General features: G+C 44.0%; 1 protein-coding gene across 1 annotated transcript; it reads right to left on the reverse strand.

The window, feature by feature from the left end:
• Positions 1 to 2,818: 2,818 nt before the first annotated feature.
• LOC105889303 (galactosylgalactosylxylosylprotein 3-beta-glucuronosyltransferase 1-like) lies at positions 2,819 to 4,145 on the reverse strand. Its single transcript, XM_042710263.1, has one exon. The coding sequence runs from the start codon at positions 3,887 to 3,889 to the stop codon at positions 2,972 to 2,974; it is 918 nt and encodes a 305-aa protein (XP_042566197.1). The 5' UTR covers positions 3,890 to 4,145; the 3' UTR covers positions 2,819 to 2,971.
• Positions 4,146 to 19,891: the final 15,746 nt, after the last annotated feature.

The raw sequence follows: 19,891 nt of genomic DNA on the forward strand, positions 1-19,891 counted from the left end.
CACCAAACAATCTGATTGGCCGCTGCCGGGGAAAACGCTCCTCATTTGCATATGATTAATCTTTCCCCAACTTTTTGTGCTCGCTACGCCCAAAACGGTTGTCTACGTCATAATGGATTGCCTCCCGTTGAAATGAATGGGATTTAGAATTACGCTTCCAACGCTACGCTGTCATGTGTTCACCCTGTTAGTCCACACTTTATTTTCACACTTTAAAGTCCCTATGCCTCCCCAGTGGTGGTCGTGACCAAGAAAGATGGGTCATTAAAACGATGTGTTAACTATAGGAAGCTGAACTCCTACAGCACCCGAGACACATTTCCCCTGCCAAGAATTGAGGAGGCTCTAGTCATTGGGTCAAGCCAAATACTTCTCCACCCTTGACCTCACCTCCGTTTATTGGCAGGTGGAAGTATCAAAACATGACAAGCACAAGACCGCGTTCAGCACACCCATGGGGCTTTTTGAGGCCAATAGGATGCCATTTGGTAAATTCTCTGTTCTAACTGATAAAAATGTGATGACCTCTGCCAAACTAGACGCTACAGGCCAGCGTTGGGTGTCCCACCTGTCCATATTCGACTTTCAGACCCTCCAGGAAGTTGCGATCGCACCAATTCACGCAAATTCAACAATTCCCCGCGAATTCAGCGCAACGTTGCAATTTTAACACATCACCGCAACTTTCCCGCAAATTTGACAAATCATTGTCGTCTCCCACAACTTTCTCCCTTCCGCTACACCAAGGGCGGAAATTCTGCCCTGTGGACACGGTGCAGACACTAGCAGAGTTGTAATCCGTTGTAAACAATGAGAATGGCTACACCAGACATGGAAATTTAACACAGCCCATGTCCACACTGAAGATTCCGAAATAGATCTGGCTTCAATTTTTTATAATTTTCCGCAAGGTGTGCGTGGCCCTTTTAATAGATCTATGAAATGTAATGAACATAATTTATTTTGCTGTGAATAATGAAGGAAGCAATACATCCGATTATTTCCCAAACCCTCGAGAGCTGTTGCCATGGAGATTTAACATTACTTTCGGATTGAAGATAAGGTAGCAGCTAGTGTAGAAGAATGGATTACTTGAAATTGGACGACTTTAAATTAATATATGAAATTGAACAACATAAACACCGGAACGGATATGTGAAAAAACGCTCAAGCCGGCCATCTCACGATGTGGGATGTAGGCTTCTGGATCGTGGTTGCAAGTAGTCAGGAGAACACACAGCGCAGGAGACAGTGGCTTTCTTATAAAAATACAGCTATATTTATTTACAAAAAATAGGGACTCGAACCCCAAAACCATATATACCAAAAACAGGGACTTGAACCCCAAAAGCAAAGAAACATACACCAGGGTAATCCCAACCCCAAAAACAAAGAAACATACACTGAACAAAACTAAAGCTTTTAAAACAGGCCAGGTACAACTCTGTACTCTTGACAGGTTTCGTCTATGTTCCTGCCTCAGCTTCTTGCAGTCTGTCCAGTCTGTCTCTCGAACAACAATGAGTGCGCCTTTTAATAGTGGCAGCACCAGGGGCTAATTTAGCCCAATCAGTCCCAATTAGACCCGTCCACAGGTGCAGGGGAACAAAGTGAGAAGGGGGAGGGACTTCACCTTTTCACAGGATAAAATAAATAAATCAACAAGGATAGCAAAACAGATGGATAAGCATAGAATGAGAACGGCAGAAACGCAGGCAGGACGTCAGGTGACGAAACGGATCACAGTGACACAGGCTGTTTTTTTTCCGTTTTATGTGAAGGCTGAGATATTCATAACAGTTTATTCAGTCTTACTTGTGGTCCTTTTGTAATACCAACATGTGCACTTCGTTGTGAATAAGTAAATTCTATGTACTGTTCCCTCTACGTGTTTAGCATAACATAGCATAACTAGCTATGTTTCTAGATAACTGTCTAACAGCTGTTGCCATTCCCACGAGACAAACATTTGAATGATGTCAAAGTAAAAGTCCTTTACTATACTGTGTTCGTTTCCATAACAACAATTCAAGCAATATACATTTTCTGACCTAAATAAGCAGATGGCAGAACAGCCTATTATGCTACATTTTTGTGGTCCTGGTAATCTTTTGTTTGGCACGTTGGTAAGGTTATTTAGAGGACCATTTCTCAATATTTTTTTTTCTTTAAAGAATGTTTGTTTATTAATTGTTTATTTTTCAACAAATAACTCAATTATAATTACAAAGAGGGAAATTCGCAACTTTCACGTGCTCCCGGAATTTCATCGCAACAAACACCTAAAAAACACTGCAACTTTCACCGCAACTTTTTGGAAAAGCCCCCGCGAAATCAGTAATTTTAGGCCGCAACTATCACAAAAAAGGCCCGCGAAATCCTGGGGGGACTGGACTTTGTTCAAGAGCGGCATTGAAAGTTTAGTTTTGTCTGCTTTTGTTTGTTCTTTAAGCAGGCCCTGTCTTCACCATATCTCCTGTACAGTTGACTGAGAGCAAATTCCACTTGCTGGAGGTCAGTGTTAATCTCTACGCAGGTCAGAGTTCAAAGTTCATCCACTGAGTCCTCTCTGTGTTCACATCATTGTGCTGTCTTCCAGAAGGCAGAGATTTCTGTTGGGGTGATAAATAAGGAAATACGGTTCCTTCCTCCTCCATGTCCTGTTGTGGGGTCTAGAATGTGTGTATTTGTTTGTTTGTTCTTCAACAAACCTGATAAATATTGCCATCTACTCTGTGCTTTAATGCAATGCTGTACATGTTAACTGTTAATAGTTTAGTTTAGTTCAAGACAATTGGATATGTCCTGTGTCCAAGTCCTTGAGTCTAAGATGAGCACTCTCTGGTTCGTACAGAGCTTCACCAAAGCCAGGTCCCAGTGTTAGAGATGACGGACGTCAGATCTCCACATTGGGGTCCGTGAATCCCTTTTTACTCTCATTAACAAGCACAGGCTTTTCTGTCCTGGTGTGTCAAACAAGAATCTTAGTGCAATTGGCCGCCTTGGGCTCCAGGTCTTTGAGGGTGACCAGCTCTCGTAGCAGGCTGTTCTCCTGGTAGCCCCCCTTGACCCCATGCAGCTTGAAGTAGGCCTGGGGCTTGAAGAGGATGAGGCGCAGGTTGATGGCTGGCTTCGCCATGTTGATGGCGAACGGCCGGTGCGGATCAAACACGGTCTTCCAGCTGTAGACCTTGCCGGCGGCGTTGACCTTAGGCGACTCGTAACGCAGACCACCCACAAACGCCACGGGCCAGACCGAGACCTTCCATGTGGAGCGCATCTCCTCAAAGAGCTCCAGGCTGTAGGTGTCGTCATCGTCAGCAAAGTACATGATGCCCGGCTGGCTGAAGGTCTCCCTGAGCCAGCGCAGCGGCAGGTTCCGTTGCATGGTGCCACAGGGGATGCGCAGGTCGCGGGCATCGCCCCGCAGCTTGTAGTTGCGCGGCTTGTCCACATTGAGGTGCGTGTAGTTGAGGCCCGTCTCGCGAAGCAGTCGGGCCACCAGCAGCGTGTGCCGCTGCGAGTCCTCCACCAGGATCCAGTGCAGGTTGGCCACGTGCAGGAAGGTGTTGGCCAGCCGCGTGAGCTCAGCTTTTTGCACGGGCCGGCTGTACGTTGGCATGATCATGTGGATGGTGTGTAGCACGTCGGACCAGGGCGGCGGCTGCGTGTACACGTACTCCGTGGGCACCACCTCCACGATGTCCTTGTCCGGGGAACAGTACTCCTTGGAGTCCCCAGCCGTGCCCGCCTCCCGGTGTCCTGTTGCACCGTCATCCTTGCGAGTGGCCAGCAGTGGTGCTATCGCGTTTTGGTGCCAGACGGTGATGAGCAGAGTCCACGGTAACACTATCAACACGATGGCAAGAATGTCTCTTCTCTTCGGCATCTCCAGGGTTAGTGTTGTGCCTCGTCATTGCCCCAGACAGTCATACCCTTCACGTGGACGGCTGACCGACGCTTCAGGGGTTGGGCTTGGCGCTGTGTTAGCGCAGGTCCAGGGCGGACTGGAAAGAGTTATCGCGTATGCGAGCAGCAGAGGTGTAAAGTAACGAATTACATTTACTCACGTTACTGTAATTGAGTAGTTTTTTTGTGTACTTTGTATTTTTTTAAGTAGTTAAGTAGATTTTGACTGAAGTATTGTACTTCGCTACATTGGAAATAAATCCGTTACTGAGTAAAAAAAAAAAAAAAACATAGTTCAAGGCGGAAACCGAGAGGCGGGAATCGCGCACGACAATTCTCACTGCAGTGGTGGATGCTGCATAGAGTGGATGATGGAGTCGATGCAAGCCGCCGGTGCCGAGTCACGAGAGATAGAGATGGAGGAAGATGAAAGTGCATACTACCAACAAGCTGCGGACGACCAACAAGCTGAAGCACCGAAGTTTCCGCCAGTTGAAATTAAAGAAGATGAAGAAAACCCGTGGCCACATCTCAGCAAGCAGTTTGCCTTCCAACATAAAAGAGGAAACAGCTATATAATGCTGTGTAAGCTGTGCCTGCCTTGCCAGACAGAACTTTCTGCTTATAAAAATTAATCTTCAAATCTGCACAGGCATGTGTTGGTAAGTACAGTATTTTTCCCTTTCCATTAGTAGTTCAGAGAGCGTTTTTGTTGTTTAGTTAGCTTTGCTCCATTAAGCAAAATATGCGTTTCATGGCACTAGTAGCCTAATTTTGGCAAACACTTGCAACCGCCCTGACTATGCTAACGTGGACGATAGTTAGGCTAGCTATACACTCGTGCACCACCCTCATGTCCATTCTTCTGTTAACAGCCGTCATCCAATAGACTAATAATAATTCCATTCCTGTTATCTAGGTGGTGGGCCGAAGCCCCGTATCTGTTCAACTTTGTAATTTAAAATGGGACAACGTTTTTTTTCTAAAGTTGGGGTGATTATGTTATTTCTAACGATAAACCAGTTGTTGCCAGGAAAATTATCGGCACACTTTGTCAAAACCATAGTGTAAAAGTTTGTTAAACTCGCCGGCAAACACAGTTGCCTACTAAATCAGTCCAACCAATAACACAATGTAATAATGGCGTAAGAACATTATTAACCAATCAGATGCAGCCATATTGACACCCGTTTCACCGATGCCTCAGCTGTTGGTAATATTGACATCTTTCACTGCAGCCGCGACAGCTCCAACCCATTAAAACAGAGACGTGTTGTAATTAATAATTTGATCAGTATAAGGCCGTTTTAAAACATGTTTGTTTTCTAAACCGTCTTTTTCATACGTGAGTGATGGTGTAAAATGTTTTAGTTCGCTAACGAGCCGTAGTTTGTACTATATAGGCTAGCCTACTGTTAGCTATGCTATCTGTTAATTCCTCATTAACCTTTTCTCTGTCAAGTTTAATCAACGTTATTCACCTTGTATGGGGTAGATGGTATTCTAGGATTCAGATAGATTTAGCATCAGAGGTAGGTTTTTCTGAACAAATAGAAGCATCTCTGCCTTTTCACAGGCTATTCTATTCCTCTTTTCATCCATCACGTGGGAGGCAACGCTATATAGCCGTTCGCTGTCAACACTTGTGCTGGGTGCACACAGGTACTTGCGTGCAGCACGCGCAAGAGCAGGGAATCTGGCCTGGTTGCTTCTCCAGTATTCCAAAGGGCTGGCAGTACTAGGAATTGTGGGTTCAGCTAGGTACATGTGTACCTACAAAATAACAGAAATAGCAGACTGAGTTTTGGCAATGATAAAGCAATAAATTAAATTAATAAATGTACAGCCCGATAGCCTACCTGTGACGCGATTTCGGTTTAGGCTTGCCATTCAAACACCATGTTCTCCTCCAGAATTTCGTCATATACATCCAGCAGCGATCCTGTTCGGGTCTTCTTTTCTGGAGGATTCCCCGTACCGCCATCTCCACTGCTATCCATTTCATTCAAGACTTTCAGAAGCAGGTCGCGAACACTGCTCTTCTCCTCCAAATCGAAGTAGCGATCTTTGTAACGAGCATCAAGCATGGTTGCAACCGAAAAAAGTGCCTCACGTTGCACACCGTTAAAGCGCTTACTGATAGCTTCCAACAGGGTACGTTTGGCTGTCTGTACGCCCCTATCTGTGTCACTGGGCCGGCTAAGTAGTTGTGTAAGGGCCACAACAGCGGGGATCACACCAGCAGCAGAGGCCTCTGCAGAACTTATCTCTCTGGTCAGCTGCTCAAAGGGAGCGAGAAGAGTGATCATGTTTTCAAGAATTCCCCACTGATTTGCCGTCAAAGTTGCAGGGAGCTCGAAATCCGCGGCATATGCACCCAATGTCCTCTTCTGTTCGACTAGGCTCTGCATCATATAGTATGTCGAATTCCATCTAGTCACGACATCCTGTTGAAGTCGTTTTATTGGCATTCCGAGCTCCCTCTGTACATCTTCTAAGCAACTGTATGCAACCTGAGAGTGCTTGAAATGCCCCACTATTCTCCTTCCCATGGCCACAACATCCGCGGTGCTACGCTGAGACACCTTCATGCACAACCAACTGCAATAGCCTGCTGAAGCCAACATCTTCCACCACACTGAATGGTTGATTGTCAAGAGCACCTTTGGGTGGTCGTTGCTAAATTTCTTAGCTTTGTCAAATGACTGAAGTAGAGGCTGCTGGCAGTTCTTAGCTGGCGCCGGTTTTTCTGGCTTAGTTTTCAGAAATGCTTTGTGTAGGTCAGGATGATGGCCTTTGAGATGTGAAATTAAGTTGGTAGTGTTAAACGAGTGTCATCTCGCCCCTCCTCGCATCACTGCCACTTTACAACCTCCGCAAATAGCCATTTTGTCATGATCCTCTGATACTGTGAAGTACTGCCACACAGCCGACATGTTGAATTACGTTGTTGGCGCTCATAGTAACTTAAACATTTGCTTCGCGTGCGCAGAATTTGCACGTCACCATATCGGCCAGGTACATCGGCAGAAATTTTCATATCTGCAGATGCCGATAATTAAGTTTTGAAGTTTTTATCTGCCGATACCGATGTCGTGCAGATATTATCGTGCATCCCTAATTTTAAATTAACTACTTTTACTAGGGCTGGGCACGTTAACGCGTTAATCTTGCGTTAACGCATCAATTAATTAACGCCGACAATTATTTTATGGCGCGTTAATGCAGGTTTTATTATTTATTTTATTATTGTAAAAGTCTGTTGCTCACAGGCTTTTATTTTGTAAAAGTCTGCTGCTGATTGCTGCGGAACCGGGAAAGAAAGTCATTGGCTGTTTAACAAACATGGAGAAGAGTACGGAGATTTTAAATGGCCATTTTCAATGTAAAGTTCTTAAAGACGGCGGAGTCGACAGAAACAAAGTCATATGTAACCACTGCCAAGATGAATTGTCTCAGCAGCTGCCCAAAGGCACTTGCAGATGGTCGCTACCGCTGGCGGCATGATCAAGTGCTCAAGGCAGTTGCGGAGATAGTAGCTTCGGCTATAACGACAAGCAAACAACGTCGTCCAAAGTCCATCAACTTTGTCAAGGCGGGAGAGAAACGCACCCCACAGTCAAGAACAACGACTGGCCTCCTTGCCTCAGCAGCCGACTGGCAGCTGAAAGTAGATCTGGGGAAGCAGCTGCGTTTTCCAGAGCACATCGCCTCAACAAGACTGCGTCCAGACATGGTCATCTATTCAAATTCCACCAAACAGGTGATCATGATGGAACTCACTGTACCCTGGGAAGAGCGCATGGATGAAGCTCAAGAGCGTAAACGTGCCAAGTACCAGGAGTTGACAGAGGAGTGCAGGAGGCAGGGCTGGATCACTCGCTGTGAGCCTATTGAGGTGGGATGTCGGGGCTTTGCAGGCCAGTCCCTCTGCAGAGTTCTGACAAAGCTAGGCATCTTGGGGTTGTGTAAGAAGAGGGCCATCAAATCAACCATTGATGCCGCAGAGAGAGCCACTAAGTGGCTCTGGCTGAAAAGGGAGGCCCAGTGGTCAAATGCTGCTGGGATGCAAGCCGGGGACTGATCACCCCTGGCTGGGTCGCCTGGGGGAGGGTGTCTGATGTTCGAATAGACCCGAAACACCCAATGACCCCAGGATACATCACTGATGATGCATCCCAGCGCTTCCGCAGGAAGTATTCTACAAGTCTTATCACCGGAGTACTTCCAGTCTTAAATATCATTTAAATGCTAAACACACCGTTGATGCCAGCAAATCATACAACCAAACACACAGTGGAGCGAGGCTTCGGCAGACTTCCTTAGATGCAGGGAGGATTATAGATAAACAAAGGCAAGAGAAGCTAACCAATGCTATAGCGAAGTGGATAGCTACAGACTGCAGGCCGATTAGTATTGTGGAAGACGTCAGTCTGAGAAACATTTTGAGAATCGCAACAAATGACGGCAGGTATGAGATGCCATCAAGACACACCATTACACGGCGAGTTGTATGAAAAGGAGAGGACTGCAAAAGCGACATTACAACGTGCACCCGCTCTTTATCATCTGAAAATGTTAATAATCTGGTGTGCCTTAGCAACTGGTTTAGTGCAGAGGAGTAAAAAACATCAATTTAAAGGAATCTACAAACTGCACTGAAAGTGTTTTCTGGTTCTTTTTTGGGTTAGTTTTAGCTAGTTAGGTTATTTTTAGCTCTTTCTCTCAGAGAAGAGGGCTGATGTTTTCAGGATTAGGTCCTCAACGTAGTTTTCTCAATTAAATTAGGCCAACGGGTTTCTGAATCATGGCGCATTGTTAATAGCTGGTTCGTTTACACACGGGTGCAAACTCGTCACCTTTCGGCGAAATTCGCCGTTTTTGATCCAAAATAGGTAATTTGTGTGATTCGTGTAGATCTGCAATACAAATATTTTTAGGGGGGGGGGGGTCCTCCAAGTAATCTGCGAACACAAGCTGTCATGAATATTTTTTTCAAGCTTGTTTGTTTGTCCAACTCCATGTCACCATGACAGGCACGCTTTTTATTTCGGGTATTCTGCCTCGATGCCGTAATAGACAGGTGTATTACAAGACATGTCTTTCGGGTGAAAGCGTTGGTTTCCAGCAGCCTTTTTAATATGGCATTTACGGTAACGTGTGACGTTGGTACGCTGTACTATCTAACGTAGGCTAACGTGCTAATGTCAGACAGTTGGCTGACAGACGCCTCGCAAATCACATCAACTATTTTTGCTGGTTACAATAACGGTGTTATCGGATAGTACAGTGTCTTTTTTCTCGGTAACTTTAGAAAAATCTAAGCGTGAAAACGCCGAAAAATGTACATTTACTTAAAAGACATGGCCGTCGGCCGAGTTTGGTCCGGAGTTTAGCTGCTAAAGTTATCTTCTGTCCTGTCGTTTGAAGCAAACCTTTTAGCTCTGGCATTGGTCTCCCATTATGTATTTATCTATCACTTCACTGGATTGGAAGTCCATTTTCCAGGCTATCGCACGCCCCCTTCATTGAGGCAGAGGTTAGGTTTGCCTCCCCTATGTGCTTTTTCACTGTGGTTTTATGACAGATCAGCAAGACTAAATAGCTTCTTCACATACGTGAAATACATTACATTACCTATTATATGGATACAAACGACATATAATAAAAGTGTCTACAAATATTTCAGTGATGACAAACAATGAGAAAGCAAAAGTCACGCGCTCAACCCAGTGTGTGAGGGATTACACAATCTGAGATGAGGCGCAGCTCGTCGCTGCCTCACCTCGCGAGTCGCCTCTCTGTTTGAACAGGACATGGTCAAATTCAGCGATTTTGATTATAAAAATGATCGGAATCATACAAAAAAAAATTATTTAAAGCAAAGATCAGTAGATACATATTAATATTTATTTTATCATTATTTGTTTTTTACTTTTCATGATGACTTTTACTTTTCATGAGGTATGTGTATGACCCGTTTTCTACTGCCGGGCGCTTCACTGCAACTGAACAAACTTACCACTCTCCTATTTCAGTTTGGTTTCAGAATGAGAGAATTTTAGGAGGAGGATGCCATTACTGTGGCTCAACTAGGAGTCAGGTGCAAATGGGCCTTGTCCTGACAAGCTAGACTCAAAGAGCTAGACACAGCCTCTGTTGATTTTCTCTTCCTATAGTTGGCCCTTTTTTTTGCTTAATACCTGATGGAGATCTGTGACGTAATGTGCTTTGGTGAAATAGACTGGAGTGGGTGGTCGGGAGGGTATTGGGGTGGGTGGTTGGGTTGGCCTGTGCCCGTGCAACATTAAACACAGGAATGTTTATGATGAAACTGTTACCAGAGCACAAAATTGTTTACAACAAAGTTATTCATAGATCTAGCCTCATCATTTTGTTGTCAAAGTGCACCAGATTGATGCATTGAACTTTAAAATGTGCAAAATGTTCTTATATATAAAATATATTCCCCCGGGGAGCATGCCCCGGACCCTCCTAGGGGGTTCGCATCGTTCTCACCTTTTTCATCCCTGATGAGTTTGCACCCCTGTACACATGAAACCCATGTTACCCTCCACGTTTGCTGTTGGTTGAGTTAATCTGATTGAACTGTAAATCTCGTTCATAGCCTACTGTAGGACTGTACAAAGGGAAGAGCTATGTTAGAAAATATAAAATGTCTTTACAATTAAATACACCTTGACTAACTTCCTTCTATGTTTGTCGTTTTCTGGTTTACGTAAATGTAATCACATTTTTGGTGCTTCACCACACTCTAACATTAATGCCCTGGCAGTGGCAATAAGCTTTAGTTTTGTGTTTGCTTTGATAACATTGTTTAAGTTGAGATTTACACAAAGTATTTATTTTATTTAACTGCTACTATATACAAATGCTGATGTTAAGTGTTTGTTTGCACAACAGACTTTATAGCACTTTAGTTCATATGGCAGTACATTTAAAATAAGTGTCAAGTTCTAGGAATTGACAAACTGCACTGAAAGTGTTTTCTGGTGTCTCACTCTAACAGGGACATTTGGTACTAGACTGGTTATGCTGCTCCATGAAGAAAGTACAATGCTGTTACCACAGAAATTGCATTACAAATGCACATCAAATGTTATGGCACTTTCGTTCATATGGCAGAACATTTAAAATAAAAGTGCGCTATACACTACTTTTGAATTAATTATTGGATTTTGCGATTAATGCGATTAATCAGGGAAATCATGCGATTAATCGCGATTAAAATTTGTAATCGTTGCCCAGCCCTACTTTTTACTTTTACTTGAGTAGACTGTAGATGGGTAATTTTACTTGTACTTAAGTAAAATTTCATCAAAGTAATTGTATTTTTACTTGAGTACAACATTTCAGTACTTTTTACACCTCTAGACTTAAGTACACTAACAAAGTATTTCTACTTCGTCACTATACACCACTGCCTAGAGCAGAGGTCGCCAACCCGTCGATCTCGAAGACCTTCCCTGTCGATCTCCAAAATATTTTTTTTTTTTTTAAATACAGAAAAAAAAAAAATTTGAACATTTTCTGAAGTGTCTTTTGAAATGTTTTCTTTCGGACTTCGGAAGACCAACGTCAGAAAAGATCTCCGCCTGATTCATAAACGCCAGCTATTTAAATCCGAGGATGTCCGTAGAGTTGATGTGAACGTAATCACCAACGATTTTTCACAAATTAGGCCCTCCCACTAAATGCCCCTTCTTAAGCAGCTTGCACACTGCCCCGACAAACGGCAACATTCTCCAACAAACGCCAACAGTTGGATCAGCGTGCGCCAGCAGTTGGTGTTTGTTGGTCATTGTCAGGTACTGTCGGAAGAGTTCAACATGTTCAGTCGGATTGGGTAAAGTTTCAGAATGTCTGCCCAATGTAGAGAGATTTCCAACATTCTGACAGCTCGCAACTAGGCTCAACTCGCGTGCATAACTCGAGCTCTCTTGGATGTCGTTGCTATGTTGGTTATCGGCCAGTTTGTTAAAAAAAACAATATCCTAAGTCTATTTATAGATTAACGTTATGTATTAGCTTACCCAAACGAACGGTTTTCCAGGCAGATATTTGTCTATTTTAACTTCTACGACGCGTTTAACACTGCAATGTTAAAGGTGACACGTTACATGAGTACTTTTGCGCTTATATTAGTCATCGGCCACTCCCACTTCATTCCAATTACCGTGTTGGTTTTCAAAATACTAATATGCACGCATACTGTCATATTAAAAGTTTTGGCACCCCTCTGAGGCTGCATGATAATTTAGTCTGTCTTCACCAAAAAAAGATCACAGTGGTATATTATTAATTTTCTGGTTAACACTGAGTACTGGGGTGTTTTCCAGACAAAGATATTTAGTGTAGCAGTATTTAATTGTGTGAAATGAAATCAAATGTGAAAAATAGGCTGTGCAAATATTTAGGCATGATTTGAATACCTGTAACTACTCAATACTGAATAATTGTTAATTGGTAAAATAATTGGTAAATCTTGCCCGTCACCACGGCAGAGGTCGTGATCTTTGGCCAAAAAAGTTCGGTGACCACTGGCCTAGAGGATTGATCGCAAACATTAAAAGATAAAATGGCGTCCTAGGCAAAACACGCATGAACCCTATGGGTTATCAGAAGGTACAACATTAATTAAAATAAACAAATGATAAAACAACACAACAGGGCTGCAGCGCCGCCTGGCGGCAAGGCACATACACTGCCTTACATTAAGGTGACCAGATTTCTGTGACAAAATCCGGGGACATTTTCAGTTCAGACACGTAAACACCTCCAAAACAGTGTAATGAGGTTTCGGTGCACCACCCTTTCTGCTTCTCCATTCTCCAGATGCACCACATACACAGGCAAACTGGGCCGCTTCTTTACCACAACGTATGGGCGTGCCCCCATTGGTCCCCTAACTTCTGCCTCCCCTCCACATGACAGACTTTGACCAAGACTCTATCCCAGGGCTGAAATCTTCACTCTTTGCTTTCTTATCATAGTATTATTTCCGTTGGTCTTTAGCATTGTGCGAGGTCTGATTGGCCAGGGCATAGGCCTCTGTCAGAGAGTCATGCAAGGTCTGGACGTATTCCGTGTAGTCAAATGGCTTGTTAGTGGCAAGGCAGTCGAAGATCAGACCGACTGGGAGTCTTGGGTGCCTGCCGAACATGAGGTAGTATGGGCTGTACCCGGTGGAGTCGTGTCGTGAGCAGTTGTAGGCGTGCGTCATGGCATCCACATATTCATGCCACCAAAGCTTCAAGCGCGGCTCTAGCGTCCCCAGCATGTTCATTAAGGTCCGGTTGAACCATTCGGTGGTCCCGTTGCCCTGGGGATGGTAGGGTGTGGTGTGGGTTTTAACGATGCCCGTGCACTTACACAGCTCCTTCAGAATTGCACTTTCAAAATTGTGCCCCTGATCCGCATGCTTCTTACTTCGCAGGGAACCCAAAACGGCAGAAAAAGTTCCTCCATAGTTCCCGAGCCACTGTGTCTGCCTTTTGGTCCTTCGTGGGGTAGGCCTGCGCATATCTGGAGAAGAGGTGACGATGAGCACATTTTCAATGCCACCCTTAGACTTCTCCAGCGATAAATAATCAGTGCAAACCAGCTCCATGGGGGCACTGGTATGGATACTGACAAGGGGAGCTCTGACGTTGGCGGTGGGGGTCGTTCTGAAGCAGCACCGCTCACACTGCTCGCACCAAGGCTTGATCTCCTGAAACATTCTCGGCCAATAGAATCTTTATCTTATCGTCTGTAGTCCCGCTTCGTCATGGAGAGCTGTTTTGACGGCTGCCCGCAGCTTCTCTGGTAGTATTAGTTGCTCCACCACTCCTCTATGGCAATCTCTGACATGGCGATATAAGATGCCTCTTCTCTCATAGCAGGCAGTGCCTCCGTCCCCACATCTCCATACGGCTCACCGGACTCCAGCAGCAGACTACTTCCATGCTCCTCCACAGCAGCACTTTCACCCAGAGCCCACTCCGGTTCTGGGGCAGCTTGAGCCTCTCTGTGCCTTGGACCACCTGTCTGCTGGGGGCAGGTCTGCAGGACTTCCGTCACCTCCTGATTGGACATGCGCGAGAGGGCATCGGCATTGGAGTTGTCTTGTCCCCTTCGATAATGGATATCGAAGTCAAATATGAACAGGTGGGACACCCAAAGCTGGCCTGTAGCGTCTAGTTTGGGGGAGGTCATCACGTACTTCAGGGGATTGTTACCAGTTAGAACAGAGAACTTGCATCCGTAAAGATGGTTATGGAATTTGTCGGTGATTGCCCACTTGAGGGCGAGGAACTCGAGCTTGTGTGCTGGATACCTCGTCTCAAGTGGGCTCAAGCCTCTGCTCGCCAGAGGTGTAAAAAGTACTGAAATGTTGTACTCAAGTAAAAGTACAAGTACTTACTTACTATATAGTGCAAAAAAGGACAAGGGGTCATAAATCCAACACAAAAACTAGTTATTTTTAATTAAAGGAGAATCTTTAGAAATATAAGTGCAATGAAATTAAACATGTCAAACATTAAACATGTCAAGACAACATTTAAAGGACCCATCGTATGCCCATTTTACCACAAGTTGATATGGTTCCTTGGGGTCTTAATGAAATGTCTGTAACATATTTTCGTCAAAATACCAAAAGGATCATTATTAATGGCATCCTTTTTACCCTACCAAACACAGCCATTCTGTCAGCGAGCTGTTTTGAGTGCCTATGCTAATGAGCCAGCTAACCCCTCCCCCCGCCCTCCTAGTCGCTGTTTGAATCGCTGTTTGAATTAGTCCCCCATACAACATGCTAACGTCGTTAACCACCACACTGAATGGGCAAGTAACAGAATTATTAAAAAAAAATACTTACATTTCCCTCGCCTGAAGTCCATTCAGGGACATTGCCTTCAAATATGAATTCAATCCATTTCGCTCGTGTGTTCTGAGGCTGGAACGTGATGTAGAGATCTGTGCAGCCCACCACAGCGCATCTTGAGTACTTAGTTTGCTGCATGCTGCTAGCTAGCTAGCTATTCAAAGTATATCCGAGCGTTACAATAATGGCTTGCGCTCTGGCAAATATGTAATGAGTGTGGGGGGGGGGGGTCCAAGGCCATGTAGGGAACCTCCCAATGTGTTGTGACAGGCCAACACACGGGAATCTCATTCGCAGACTCAATCATGACGTTTCTGACCTAGAGGAACCATAACAAAGATCGCCAATGGTTTTTCCCCAGCGTTTTTGGGTTGGTAGACATGCCAGATACCCAAATGAACGTGTAGAAGCACTAAAAAAGTGGAATTTTCATTATATGGCACCTTTAAGAACTTTTGGGAGGACATGACATGAACCACGACAGCTAAAATAAAAAGTTAAAATGCCGCTGCCCCACTGTATATTTAAACTTTGGTTACTTTACTTGTGTCCACCTTTAGAGCATTAGTCTACAAACGTCTTGTTGAGTTTGAGCAGCAGCTGATTTTCAAGCTGAGTAGAGTTCATCTGGGCTCGCTTTGCAGTGAACAGCAATCCAGCTGAAGAGTCGCTGGCAGGCGGCCGGGGCAGGTAGGCCAGTATTGAGTTTCAGGGAGTTTTTTGATATTCTAAAAAGGAGTTCAGCAGATCCATATTGACAGAGACACGGGCTAGGTACCCTTCTAACTCCCCAGTACCTTCTCACCTTCTGGACTTCATTGAGGAAAATAAATCATCTTCATCTGATGAATATTGTCCAACTTGCTCCAGCCTCTACCATCCAGTCAAAGACGTGCACGTTGCAAAGCCACCACGTATCGTTATCAATATCTGACTAAACATCGTGATAAATCCCAGATAACGACATACACATTGACTTGTCCAAATGTCTGAATACGATGGTGTGCGCATTCACATCGTTTCTGTTTCAGGGCATGGGAGGCAGCCAAATGATTAGCCTAATATCCGTTTATGTGGTGTATTTCATAGCTGATGACTGATCTGCAGTTTTTAACACAATATGAGAGACTGAACATAATAGTGCTAGGACCTGAAACGAATTGAAGACAGGAATGGAATTATTATTAGTCTATTGGATGACGGCTGTTAACAGAAGGATGGACACGAGGGTGGTGCACGAGTGTATAGCTAGCCTAACTATCGTCCACGTTAGCATACTCAGGGCGGTTGCAAGTGCTAGCCAAAATTAGGCTACTAGTGCCACTAGTTAGTCTATTGGATGACGGCTGTTAACAGAAGGATGTACACGAGGGTGGTGCACGAGTGTATAGCTAGCCTAACTATCGTCCACGTTAGCATACTCAGGGCGGTTGCAAGTGCTAGCCAAAATTAGGCTACTAGTGCCACTAGTGTCCATACTGTCAAGTATGGGCATTTCTGGCAAGGCGCACTCCTGGTTTGAATCGTACCTCACTGGGCGCTCGTTCAATGTGTCATGGCAAGGTCAGCTGTCTGTACCTCACCACCTTACCACAGGGGTGCCTCAAGGCTCGGTGATGGGACCACTTCTCTTTGCCATTTACACCACTTCGCTGGGCCCTATCATCCGCTCGCATGGTTTTTCCTATCATTGCTATGCCGATGATACTCAACTGTTTCTGTCTTTCCCTCCTGAGGACACCACTGTCTCGGCGCGGATCTCGGACTGTCTTGCTGATATATCCACATGGATGAAAAACCACCACCTTCAGCTGAATCTGGCCAAAACGGAACTGATGGTCTTTCCAGCCAAACAGGCCATCCACCACAACATCAGCATCAATATTGACTCCTTGTCTCTTGTTCCATCCAAAACAGCAAGAAACCTCGGGGTCATTATTGATGACCAACTGACTTTCACGGACCACATTGCCTCTGTCTCTAGGTCCTGCCGCTTTGCGCTATTCAACATCCGCAAAATCAGGCCGTACCTAACCCAGTATGCCACCCAGCTGCTGGTGCAAACCTTGGTGAATTCACGCCTTGATTACTGCAACGCCCTCCTAACGGGCCTGCCGGCTTGCGTGGTGAAACCACTACAAATGATCCAGAACGCGGCGGCGCGTCTGGTGTTCAACCAACCGAAGAGGGCACACGTCACCCCGCTACTCATTGAGCTCCACTGGCTGCCGGTAGCTGCTCGCATTAAGTTCAAGTCACTTATGCTTGCCTACAGAGTGCTCGATGGTTCTGCTCCCACCTACCTAAATGCTCTTGTAAGGGCAAATGTTACACCCAGGATGCTGCGCTCTTCTAGTGAGCGTCGTTTGGCACTGCCGTCTGTGCAAGTACGGCAGTCCAGACTATTCTCATTTGTAGTTCCACGTTGGTGGAATGAACTACCCAGCACTACCAGAGCAGGGGCCTCCCACTCTACCTTTAAGAAGCTTTTGAAGACCCAACTCTTCAGAGAGCACTTCCCGTCCTAACTGGCACTTCGACTAGTGCGCAACTTGCAATTACAGCAGTTACACTTCTGCACTCTTTCTTTCTTTTTATTTCATTTTGTTATATTTCTAATGTAAAGTAGTATTTATTTATTGTTACACCAGGTTCTATTGCTCGTAGCTTGAATATTCTCTCCCTTGTACGTCGCTTTGGACAAAAGCGTCTGCTAAATGACTAAATGTAAATGTAAATGTAAATGTAGTGCCATGAAAAGCATATTTTGCTTAAATGGAGCAAAGCTAACTAAACAACAAAAACGCTGTCTGAACTACTAATGGAAAGGGAAAAATACTGTACTTACCAACACATGCTTGCGCAGATTTGAAGATTCATTTTTATAAGCAGAAAGTTCTGTCTGGCGGGGCAGGCACAGCTTACACAGTATTATATAGCTGTTGCCTCTTTTATGTTGGAAGGCAAACTGCTTGCTGAGATGTGGCCACGAGTTTTCTTCATCTTCTTTAATTTCACCTGGCAGAAAGTTCGGTGCTTCAGCTTGTTGGTCGTCCGCAGCTTGTTGGTAGTATGCACTATCATTTTCCTCCATCTCTATCTCTCGTGACTCGGCACCGGCGGCTTGCATCGACTCCATCATCCACTCTATGCAGCATCCACCACTGCAGTGAGAATTGTCGTGCGCGATTCCCTCCTCTCGGTTTCCGGCTTGAACTATGTTTTTTTCTTCTTCTTCTTCTTCTTCTTTTTGTTTTATGGCGGTTGGCAAGCAACTTTACTATGTTTTTTTTTTTTTTTACTCAGTAACGGATGTAATTTCCAATGTAGCGAAGTATAATACTTCAGTCAAAATCTACTTAAGTAAAAGTAAAATTACCGATTTCAAAAACGACTCTAAAAGTTACAAAGTAGGCTACACAAAAAAACGACTCAATTACAGTAATGTGAGTAAATGTAATTCGTTACTTTACACCTCTGCTTAAGTCGTTTTCTTGGATATCTGTACTTTACTTTTATTTATATTTATTATATATTTATATTTCTGTTGACTTTTACTTCACTACATTTTGCAAAGAAAACTGATACTTTTACTCCAATACATTTCCCCTGAAACCTTCCTTACTCACTACAAAATCAAATCTATCTTTAGAAAAAAGAAAAAAAACAATAATGACAGCAATCAAGCAGGTTTGGCGAATCCGTGGTCCTAGTTTGCAAGTTAAATCATTGGTTAATCACGTTAATGGGCAATTGCAAACAAGTGCTCTCAAAGCCACGGTTTTTTGATTCCGGAGTGATGCCCAGGATGCTAGCTAGCGAGCAACTAGAATTCCACTCTACGATGACTGATTTCATGATGGAGGCAGAAATGGAAGCTCCTGCTACGCCCGCAACAAACGACGGTAGTGACGAAGACCAACACCCGTGGCCTTATTTGCGAGAAATGTTTTCTTATGTTGGAGTGAAAGATTCTTCGTACCGGATGAAGTGCCTCTTATGCTTACCCAAAGCTAAATATTGGCATTCAAAAACTCCCCATCCAACCTCAGGAAACATATTGAGGTAAATTAAGATTAATCCCATGAGCAGCAACGTTAATGTTTAGTTATCATATTTAGCATAAACCTGTTGAGATATCAGATTCAGCTTGAGCAAAACCTTTGCCTATTGTGTTCAAATCAGGCCCATAGGAGTTTACAAGGCAGGTGTCCTTTCTCAAAACACTGACCTGATGCATCAAGTTGATATTTTTTGCTGAACACAATATTCTGCATTTGCCCTCTACATCCTCTAGTCTAGTCGGAATAAGCATACCTATAAACGCACGGTTACAACTCCTTCATAGTGTCATTGCTTTTCGGAGAATTATGATAAGTTCATAGAAGATGCAAAAGTATACTTATGTACAATATATTATGTTGAACATTGTTTCTCCTGGATGGATCACAGCCAACCCAATTCTTTTTTTTTTTAACACAACTCCTTGTCCTTGGTCATGGTGGCCACAGCACTTAAAAGAATAAACTTCATAATTCTCAAAATTCTGACCCTTGGCTTTTTTATTAACAGAATTTACTTGCACTTTTACTTTCAGTACTTAAGTACATTTAATATCAGAAAATTACTTTTGATACTTAAGTACAGTAAATATCAGATACTTTAAGACTTTTACTCAAGTAGTATTCTAGGTGACTTTCACTTTTACTTGAGTCATTTTCCGGTAAGGTATCTTTACTTTTACTCAAGTATGGATTTTGGGTAGCACGTAATTTTCACCGTAGAAATAGCATTAACATAAACCAACCGACAACACAACGCAGAGTAGCAGCGGGCCGTACGATAGCGAGAGAGGGTTACTTACACTAGCAACAATCTTAGATGAAATGGAGTTTTTCCTAGTATTTATAACATATAACAACTTTAGGTAACTGTCTAAACTGATTTATACACGCAGACACACGGAGGAGAAATTCAATTTTCTCATTCAATACTTAGCTTTTAAAAAAAGCCCTCACAGCTGGTTACAGCCATCGGTATGGCCCTGTTTTAGAGCACAAAACTCTCCAACTCCAACTCTCCATAAAGAAGATC

This window comes from Clupea harengus, chromosome 17, assembly GCF_900700415.2.
Source record: "Clupea harengus chromosome 17, Ch_v2.0.2, whole genome shotgun sequence".
NCBI lineage: Eukaryota > Metazoa > Chordata > Actinopteri > Clupeiformes > Clupeidae > Clupea > Clupea harengus.

Coding starts and splice junctions, on each gene's coding strand:
- LOC105889303 (XM_042710263.1), bottom strand. CDS start 3,889: ATGCCGAAGAGAAGAGACATTCTTGCCATCGTGTTGATAGTGTTACCG.